At 36.1% G+C, this 10656-nt stretch overlaps 3 protein-coding genes across 3 annotated transcripts; 1 reads left to right on the top strand and 2 right to left on the bottom strand.

Moving 5' to 3' along the window:
* Positions 1-17: 17 nt before the first annotated feature.
* N7503_004286 (cytochrome P450) lies at positions 18-1670 on the bottom strand (the record flags this gene model as incomplete). The annotated part of the gene is made up of 5 exons (XM_057063833.1): positions 18-108; positions 187-261; positions 330-1411; positions 1475-1503; positions 1574-1670. 5 exons carry the CDS (start codon positions 1668-1670, stop codon positions 18-20), a joined length of 1374 nt encoding a protein of 457 aa, XP_056921576.1.
* Positions 1671-2123: 453 nt separating this feature from the next.
* Positions 2124-3115, top strand: N7503_004285 (phytanoyl-CoA dioxygenase family protein; the record flags this gene model as incomplete). Its single annotated transcript, XM_057063832.1, has 2 exons — positions 2124-2879; positions 2954-3115. Coding segments are annotated over 2 exons (918 nt in total), but the record flags the coding sequence as incomplete, so codon positions are not given.
* Positions 3116-3298: 183 nt separating this feature from the next.
* On the bottom strand, positions 3299-5143 carry N7503_004284 (major facilitator superfamily domain-containing protein; the record flags this gene model as incomplete). Its single annotated transcript, XM_057063831.1, has 4 exons — positions 3299-4027; positions 4098-4557; positions 4665-4990; positions 5045-5143. 4 exons carry the CDS (start codon positions 5141-5143, stop codon positions 3299-3301), a joined length of 1614 nt encoding a protein of 537 aa, XP_056921574.1.
* Between the last annotated feature and the right edge of the window lie 5513 nt (positions 5144-10656).

Genomic DNA, 10656 nt, shown 5'->3' with positions numbered 1-10656 from the left:
TCGCCCGATAAATCGACTCACCCATGAGCCCTTGGGCGGAAGAAGGCCCGCGGTTGATCCTGACCGAAGTATGGAATGTAACAATCCCGCCAAATCAGATCTTCGTTGCTATATGACGGCGATAATGAGTTAGCAGAGTAGAATTAGTATTTCAATAAATGTACAGAAGCCGACGGAGAGACTTACCGTGGGTTTACTAGCTCGATATCGAAGCGACGAATGATGGCAGCCATAATGCTCTGCATCTCCACCATAGCAAGACTATCAACGTGTTAGATGGCGAAAACGAGAAAGATAAAATTGATAGGAAAACGCAAGGGCTTGCGTACTTGATACCCAGACAGGCTCTGGGGCCCTTAGAAAAGGCGACGAGATGATGATTTAACTCATTGGCAGTGGGCTCCAGCCAGCGCAGTGGTTGAAAGGTATTTGGTTCGCGGAATAGAGTAGTAGACCTGTGGAGCATCAACGTGCTAACTCCCACTACGGTGCCCGGGGGAATGAATTGGGCCTGGATAACGGCGCCTGTATCAGGGATGATACGGGTGGCTGGATATGGGATCCCCGGCGCCAGACGCAGAGCTTCTTTGATCACAGCCGTAAACAGTGGCAGACTCTCCAATGCTTCAATCTCTGGGAATACCTCAGGGTCCGGCCAGATCTCCTGCAGTTCTTTTTGGACCCGATGCAGCAGCTCTTTGTCCTGATATAAGTGCCAGAGGGCAAACATGGTGGTGTTGCTGACATTCTCGATACCCCCTGTGAGCAAGGTCTGGGCCTCGGCGTACAAAGATTCGAAGGGAATGTTCGCCGCCAGCAAGTCGCGAAAAATGACCGGGTAGCGTGAATTCTCTAGCAGTGTAGGATTATCTCGTACCTTGATGACTTGCTCCATGAGCTCGCTCTGAAATCGACGCAACCCCACGTGGGACACCCAGAATCGCTCCAGAAGATGCGTGGGTAAATATTCGAGCACTTTGAGCGCCAAAGGGAAGAATTTCAAGATAGAAAATGCTGGCAACGAGTCATTCAGGCTGCACAGGATAGAATGACAGAAGTCCGGACTCTCCAATGCACCAAAGCTTTGGCCAAACATCAGGGTTGTAATAATATCTAAAGACAGGGCTCGAGGCCCGAACAACAAGTTGGATGAATGTCCCTTCCGATCACTTTCGGCAAGTATAGAGCAAAAGCGATTGATTTGCTCCTGTATGCACGGAAGATATCCCATCACGCCTTTCCTTGAGAAAGCAGATGCCAGAATCATCTTACGGGGTTTGGCCTCCTGTACAGTGAGGTAGCCAAAGGATGCATTATCTGCGCCAAACGAATGGTAGATAAAGGGATCCTTGCTCCAACGGTTGTTGAAGTTGTAGACGTCACGATAGGCAGCAGGCTCGGCGAAATGAAGCTATCATGTCAATTCCGTCAGCGTGAAAGGATATGTGATAGTACAATAAAAATATAATCATACCTCATTTGGAGCGACACGAACAACCGGACCTGGCAAGCACCACAACCACGTCAGTCTTCTGATCAGCTATTGTCAATTTAGTTGCTAAGAAAACCATACCATACTGAACATGGAGCTCAGGTAGAAGATCGGAAAGCCCTTTCCCAGCCAAAAGCTCATGGATCATCTGCCACCAACTGCTAGAGGCCGCTAACATCGGACCTGGAAATCGAGAGAGTGGATGAAAAAAGACATTTTTGGTTGCGTTCCATGATAGCCTTGTGATAATTAAGAACGCCAGACCGACAACACATTGAAACAATAGTTCAGAACCCATGACCTAGTGTGATTGCCTGTGTTTTCTTGCCATTTTTACCGGCGTGGCAAGGAGGCCATTTATGTTACCGACACGGCATTCTGGACATATGAATACTTGGATCAACTTGCCTGCACCTTGCTTCACTGCATTCTTTCCATGAAGCCCACTCCTGAGCAAGGAGACAAGCGGTATGCATTCAAAACAGCGGTGAGAGGAACGATGTAACATAATGCATAGATCGGAGAAGGATATAACCCTAGCTCAAATTAATCCCCCAGACCCCCACCCACCCTCCGTATCTGTGTTTCTTTCTTCTCTTGCCTCCATATTTCGCTTTACCATCTTTACAATATGGGTTCAATCACTGAGTACTCTGATCTTAACCCTTCCGTTGGCTGTTTGATCGAGGTCACGGCATCCAAAACCGACGACCAAGAAATTGTCAACATTCTCACTGAACATGGTGGAGTCATCGTGCGTGGTCTTCTCGAGCTCAAGGTGTTGGAACAGGTCAAGCAAGACTTGATGCCATACTTCAATGATCAGCTGAGAAATGATCCACTGTTTTCCAACAAGGTCAGTGTGGTTACAGGCATCGCGAGTAAGAGCCCGAGCTACATTGAGCATTTCATCGGAAATCCGCTATACTCGGCTGTATGCGATCGACTGTTGAGCTCGTCACACACATGCTGGTATGGAAATGAAAAGCATACCTTTGAATCCCTGCCGCAGGTCAACACTGCGGCAGCTTTCCTTACATCCCCCGGCAACACACTCCAGAACCTTCATCGTGACGATATGGGCCACCACAACCGCCTGAGCGCTATTACCTCGGCTGAATACAAGGTGGGCCGGGACACAGTGGTCGGTATATTCGTGGCCGGTTCTCAAACGACCAAAGAGAATGGCGCCACTCGCTTCATCCCTGGCTCGCACCTGTGGGATACGATGCACCCACCTGACGATAGCCTATCTGTTTATGTAGAGCTCCAACCTGGGGACGTCTTTCTTATGCTAGGCTCCTGCTACCATGGCGCCTCGGTAAATGCTAGTCAAGAGCAGCGTCTTGTCTACTCTTCCTTCATGACCAAAAGTGTTCTCCGACAGGTAGGTGTGCAGTGCGCGCGTTTGAACCCACCATTTATTCTCCTTCAATGTGCTGATGGGGTCCTCTTTCGCAGGAAGAAAACCAGTATCTATCAGTTCCAGTCGAAGATTTGCGCAAAATCTCCCCTCGAATGCAGAAACGACTCGGTTTCGCTGCCAGTAATCCTCTACATGGCTGGGTAGATTTAAAGGATCCAATGATGTTGCTTGGGTTGGAGGGCAGGAGCGATCTGAAGGGTATGAGCAACACTTAAGCTCTACCCTTGCCATGTCCATCAGAGAACTTCGACCATTGATTTAGACCTTCGATTGAAATCCCCTGTAAAACAGTGCACTGAAAATCTATGACAACCTTTGCCGTGGGGTTGATATATCGAAAAATACAGTAGCATTATGTCAGTAGCAAGTGAACAATCAGGCTATGCCATCAGTATTTCCCCCTGGCTCGCCTCCGTCTTCAGGCCCGTCATGGTTTCTGTGTGCTCTGAGCTGAGACGATTTTTAGAGATCCAGAAAACTGAGATCAATCCACAACCGGCAACAGTAGCATAGAAGATCCAAACAGGGCGAAGACTATGGGCAAGGACTTGCTCTACAATTAGCCGCTGCTGAGTATCTTGAATCTGTGCAATGGCCGGAAGATTGGCCACGACATGGGCACCATCGAACTGCTGCCGAAGAGACTCAGGAAGCTCAGGCCTGGTTGAGATGACACCATCGATGTCGTTCTGAAAGATAACGCCTCCAAGAACCACTGAAACCGCCATTGCGAGGTACCGTACAAAGCCGAAGGTTGCGGTGGCTGCAGCCGTGTTCTCTCGCGAGACCTCACTTTGCAGAGCAATGAGTGAGGAAAAGAACAGAAGACCCGAAGCGACACCGGATGGCACTTGAAAGCCAATAATCCTCGCCACAGAAGTTGAGTCATCGAACAAAACAGAAAGACCCGCTCCCAAGACAAGCAAACTGCTTCCTACCCATAACACAGTGCGGTAGCCCCCTTTCCACTCAACAAAGAAACCAACAGCAACAGCACTGAGCGACTCAGCAATTGCAAAAGGAAGAATCAACAGTCCCGATTGCAGGGCGGTTGCCCCAGTGGTTGCTTGGAAATAGAGTGGAAGGTAATATTGAAGTCCCATGGTGACCTATTTTCTCAAGCCCGACAGGTCAGTAAGAGGTTCTCTAGACCATATGAACAGAAAGGACTTATCTTACCATATTCTGCGAGAGTATTAATACCATACAAGCCAAAACAGACCGACTTTGCAACATTTTCATAGGTATGATAGGCCGCTTCGCATAGTGGACTTCAATATAGATGAATAGGAAAGCCACGAGTATCCCGGATACCAAGAGAGAAATTACCAAGGCGGACCCCCAAGGAGCGAAGGCACCACCCAAGTTGAGTCCTACCAATAGTAAGCTCGTCATTCCGGCTATTGCAGCTGCTCCCAGCCAGTCCATCATCCGAAGGCCTGTCATCATATCAGTCTTCGAGTGGTTAACATCCATCAACCAGAGAATCAATGCGAATGCTAGTCCGCAGCATGGAAGATTGATCCAGAAAATCCATCGCCAGCTGACTTTCTCCGCAAAAGCGCCGCCGATCAGAGGTCCCAAGGCGGAAGCAATAACGAACACTCCCTCAAGTGTTCCCAGAAATGCACCTCGATGCCTAATAATTGCAAACAATTAGCAATTAGCCAACGGGTGATATAGTGAACAAAGAGAGCGGGGTAGGGGAGGGGGAAGGGGGAATGGTTAACGCGCCTCATGCTGAACATATCGGATATGACCACCGTAATGAGTTGGATGGCTCCGCCATTTCCCATTCCAGACAGCGTCCGCCCGGCAAGGAGCATGGGCATATTTGGGGCAAACCCACCAAGAAGAGCACCGACAAACATGACAAACACCGAGGTCAAAAGCACTGATTTCCGACCCCAGATGTCCGACAGACCAACCCAGAGATTTGGAGTTGTCGCTGATCCCAGTAGGAAAGAAGCACCAATCCAGACATAGCCGGTGGATGACCCCAACTCAGCTGAAATAGTGGGAATCGCGGTTGCAATGGCAGTCTGATCTATTCCTGAAGAGAGAAGTACTAGCTATCCATACATAGTCAGAGTCTGTGAGGGAGATAGATATGGATATTTTCTTACGGAGAGCGCGATAAACATCTCGACCATTCGCCGTCTGTCGCGAGCCTGGCGTGGCATCAACGATGACTGTGAAGATTGTCTTCGAGTATGAGGCTCCATGTTGAGATTGCAAAATTGTATTTTTTTCTGGAACATGCAAACGCTGTGGCTAATTTAAAGTCACTTACCCTTGTCTCCGGAATGCGAAAGATACAAAACGTTCCATTGCACATATTCTTTGCATTCCAGGGCAATTATTGGGATATTCTTGCCCCTTTACATCGGTTCAACTTCTTTTGACTGGTGACCTGCTTGAATAAATTCAAGCTATCCAAGCGAGGGATCATGGGGGCCGGAGGCCTGAGGCAAACTACGTCCCAAACAACTCACTCTTCATCCGTGATCATTACTTAGCAGTCGTTTCTACTGCCCCCTCTCTTTAGACAATAACCCCTTGCTTCTTACCCGTTCTTGCGACTATGAAAAATGCCCATTCTCATTCTCTCAGTGAAACCCGGTGATAGGACACTGAGGCCAATACTATATGGGACCCATAATTAAAATGGCGGATTATGCGCCGGATCTCACATTTCTTAGCCGCTTTCTCCCTGCCACCTTATCAATTACCTACTTCACTTCTCAACCTGATTACGTGACGTTAAAGCAGCACTTAAAGATTTCTCGTCTAGGCAGTAGTAAAAACAGTCATCATATTCAAATAATATAGTCTATCTTAAAGATATACTCACTACATACGACCATAGGGTATAGAAAACAGGGCTTCCCATCCGCTTAGCCGTACTTAAGCTAGGTATTCCGCACGGTTAATTCTTTATACGCCCTAGTCACTAGACTACGGTAATATCCTTAATATCCATAGATATCTATATATCCTCTCCGTAAACTACGGATATAGTATGCCACCTAATTAGGCTTCGGCAAATGGGGCCCTATTCTAAAATTCCAAAATCCACCCCACCCCAAAAAATCTATGCCCCTATTGGGGGCCCTAATGGGCCCTAATGGGGGCACCCTTTTAAATGAGGTTAGCGTAGATGCCTGATTTGGCCTGATTTGGCCTGAATTTGGCCTGATTCCTGCCTATTCTTGCCTGATTTTGTATATTTTTTGCTAAGACTTTTTTTTTAATTACGCCTATTCTAGTCTATATATATATAGTAACCACTATTTCTAGAACCTTCTACCCTAACTATTATAATTATATATAATATAGCTTTATATAAGCTTATTATACTATATTACCCTAGATTATCCTATATTTAGGGTGGCTAGTTATAATATAGGGTAGTAATTTTTAAAGTGGTTAATCTACTATGCTAATAGGGGAGATATATATATATAGAATATATAGCTTACTAACTATATATCTAGGTCTTCGCCCTAACCACCCTTTATATATATAATTTAAATAAAGAATAAGCTATATTAAAAGGTAATAACCTTATATATAAGCTTAAAAGCTCTATTTTAACTAGTTTAGATAGGAGTTCTATAGAAATATAGATTAATTAAACTAGTATTCCTAATTATATAGTATATAAGTAAGATCACTATAGTAGTAACTAGTTAGAGCTATAGAACTAGACCTATATATATTATCTAATTAATTAGGTTCTAGAAGGTAATATCTTTAAAAATCCTTTTATCCTAGCTCTCTCTTAGCTCTATATACCTAGTATATTAGAATTAGGGTTTCTAAACCCTCTCTAGAGCGATCTAATTACTCTATCTAATTTAATATTAATATTTTACCCTACCTAGAGTACCCTATCTACCCTAAGTAATCTATCTATCCTAGGTACCCTATCTAATAGAATTCTATAGTTTTCTATACCTAAAGTAGGAAATTATACTATATAGTCCTAATTAAACTATAATATCTATAGGTATAATTTACTAAAGTAACTACTACTAACTAGATCTTTAAATATACTAAAACTAATACTAGTAAAAAGCCTCTACTTTTAGGATACTAAAATATAGTTTATTATTTAAATTAGATAATATTAGTAGCTATAAGGATTATTAGAAGTTAATATTATTAGCGCTATTTCTTAGTATTATAAGAGGAGAAAAAAGGACACTAATCCTAATATAGTAAAAAAGTATAATACTTAAATTCTTTAATTATACTATAAAAGCGCTAGATATCTATCTAAAAATCTAAATATATCTTTAATAGTTTTATTAGTACTCTTTATTAAAAGATAAATCTATTTTACTCTTATTTATATAAATAGATAGTATTAAAAGTTAAGATATAAAATAGATTATATAAATATTATATTTCCTATTATACTCTTATAATTATTAAGAAATATTATCTTATTTATTAATAATTTATAGTATTATACTAAAGAGATAGTAAGGCTTTAATATTAGATTATTTAATCTTTATATATATATATTATATAGTTACTTTATTTAATATAGTAACTAATATTATAGAAAGTACGCTAATCCTAATATAGTAAAAAAGTATAATACTTAAATTCTTTAATTATATTATAAAATCACTAGATATTTATCTAAAAATCTAGATATATCTTTAATAGTTTTATTAATACTCTCTATTAAAAAGTAAATCTATTTTATTTTTATTTATATAGATAGATAGTATTAAAAGTTAAGATATAAAATAGATTACTTAAATATTATATTTCCTATTATACCTTTACTATTCTTAAATAGGATAGTCCTAATTTTTATTAATCTAGAATATAATACTAAAGAGAGTATAAGACTCTTATATTAGATTAATTAACTTCTATATATATATATTATATAATTATTTTATTTAATATAATAACTAAGACTAAAAGGCGCTATATTTAATATAGTAAGAATATATAATACTTAAATTCCTTAATAATATACCTAAATTAGAAAAGATAAATCTTAAATCTCTAGAATAGTTTTTTAAGATATATAGCTAGATAGAGAGCTAATATAAAATAAATTTATCTTTTATTATATTATAAAAATATACCTAAAGTAAAGATATAAACTCTATAATTCTATATTAAATAACCCTAATTATTAAAACTAATAAGCTCTTATCTTCTATACTAAATAACCCTAATTATCTAAATAGATAAGCTCTTATCTTACTTATAATAATCTATACTATCCTTAATATTAATTAATAATAAGCTTACTAAAATATTATAAGAATTTAATTTTTATATTATTAAAAGGAGAGGACTTCTAAAGTTATAACTATATTTTTATATCCCCTTTATATTATAAATTAAGCTAATAGTTATTATCTAAAGCTATTATATATTAGTAATAGATCCTAACTATCTTTAATAAAGACTTTAGTAATAAATAATTTTATAATAAACTTAAAAAAATTTAGTTTTTTATATTATAAAAGGGGGATATTCTTAAGATTATAACTATATTTTAATATCCTCTCTATATTATAAATTAAGCTAATAGTTATTATCTAAAGTTATTATATATTAATAATAGAATCTAACTATCTTTAATATAGACTTTAGTAATTAGTAATTCTATAAAAAGATTAAAGGAATTTTAATTTTATATTATAAGAGGAGAAATCTTTTAAGATTATATCTATATTTTTATATTCTCTCTATATTATAAATTAAGCTAATAGTTATTATCTAAAGTAACTATATATTAGTAATAGAACCTAATTATCTTTACTATAGACTTTAGTAATTAATAATTCTATAAAAGGGTTAGAGAAATTTAATTATTATACTATAAAAGGAAAAGATTTTTAAGATTATAATTATATTTTAAAATCCTCTTTATATTATATATTAAGCTTATAATTATTATTTAAAGTTACTATATATTATAATAGTAACTAAATATAGATCTATAGTAAAACCTAAAAGTAAAAGTCTTCTAGATATATATATTTATAGTAAACTATAGCCTTAGAGTTAGATACTATATAGGAATCCTAAGGATCGAGAATATAATAGTCTAATAGTATTAAAGCTAAATATTATACGCTTATTATATTTTTAGTAAGTATAGTACTATAATAATATTTTTAAAATTATACATTCTTTATAAAATTTATTTTTTCAAAAAATATAGTAGTTTAAAAAAGTATATATCTTAGATATATATATATTAGGGGGTAAATATATATAAGTATAATATTTTAAAAACTATTATATTATAAGTATATCTAGTAATTTATATATATTTCATATTTTAATATAATATAAAATACGTATTTTAGTAATATATATATATCTTCTTTTTAAATAGAGTTAAAATATCTAATAATAGGTAGGTATTTAGATAGATATTTATTTAGCTAAGAGCCCTAGAGAGAAAAGAGATCTAGAGACTACTAGAGTTCCTAAGGTCTAAGATTAAAGATATATATATATCTAGGTAGCCCTAGAGAGGTAGTACTAAAGGCCTTAAGATTTTAACTAGAAGAAATCTAAAGTTCTAATACCTTAATTATATATAAGATATATATTATAAGATATAATATATATTCTTAAATATATATATATTACTTTATAAAAAATATTTTAGATATACTTCTATCCTATAGGGGTAGGTCTAATCTATTAGACTAGTAGGTAATATAAAGGCTTAAGTATAGGTAGAAAAAGAGGAGCAGGAAGTAGATTAGAGCACTTTTATATAGTACTCTTCTAGAGTAGATTAGAGCTACTTTTAATAGCCTAAGAGAGCTAAAACTTTTAAAAAGTCTAAGTTAGTTAATAATATCTTTCTAGTTTTAATTCTAGAGATACTAATCTATTAGATAGGGTATAGATATAAATTAAAAATAGTAAATTAATTTAGTTTTTTTAATATAGTGCGCCTATAATAATAATTAGTAATAAGATAAGAAAAATATTTTAATCTTAAGTACTAATTATAGAGATAGACTTACTTAAGTTTTATTTAGTTTAATTTAATTTAATTTAATTTAATTTAATTTACTTTATTTTAATTTAATTTATTTTAATTTAATTAGATTTGATTTAATTTAATTTAATTTAATTTATTTTAATTTAATTAAATTTAATTTATTTTAAGTTAAATTTTCTAGTAAGGCTTACTAAAATAAGAGAGATAGTTATTTAAAAGTCCTAGCTATATAGAATCTTAAGATTTTTACTATATATTTATCTTCCTCTTCTTAATTTCCCCTTCTTATATAATAGAGGATTAATTAATTCTTTTATTTTATAAAGGCCTAATTTAAACCTATTTTTATAGAATATTTAAGTAGGCTTTATAATATAGAAAGGTAAAAGTAGTAGAAATTCCCTTTATCTAAGACCCTCTTTTATTATCTAATCTAGGGCTAATATTACTAATAATATCTCTTAATCTAGATTAAACTCTTTATTAGATAATAAATCTATATATATAGCTATATCTTCTATCTTCTCTACTCTCCTATCTTAACTCTTATAAGCCTTATCTTAATTCCTTTATTTTAATTCTAGGATAGTCTATATATATAGTAACTCTTAGTTAGGCTACTTTACTATCCTAAAGAATATAAAGAGATAGGGCTAGCTAGATAGGACCTACTATAGATTTAGCTCTAGTTTTAGAGATCCTTAGCGTCTCTTAAGCTTATATATCTTAAT

Source organism: Penicillium pulvis (assembly GCF_028828015.1).
Source record: "Penicillium pulvis strain IBT 33274 chromosome Unknown contig_23_segment0_segment0, whole genome shotgun sequence".
Classification (NCBI taxonomy): domain Eukaryota; kingdom Fungi; phylum Ascomycota; class Eurotiomycetes; order Eurotiales; family Aspergillaceae; genus Penicillium; species Penicillium pulvis.
This window is presented reverse-complemented; position numbering and strand designations above follow the sequence as displayed.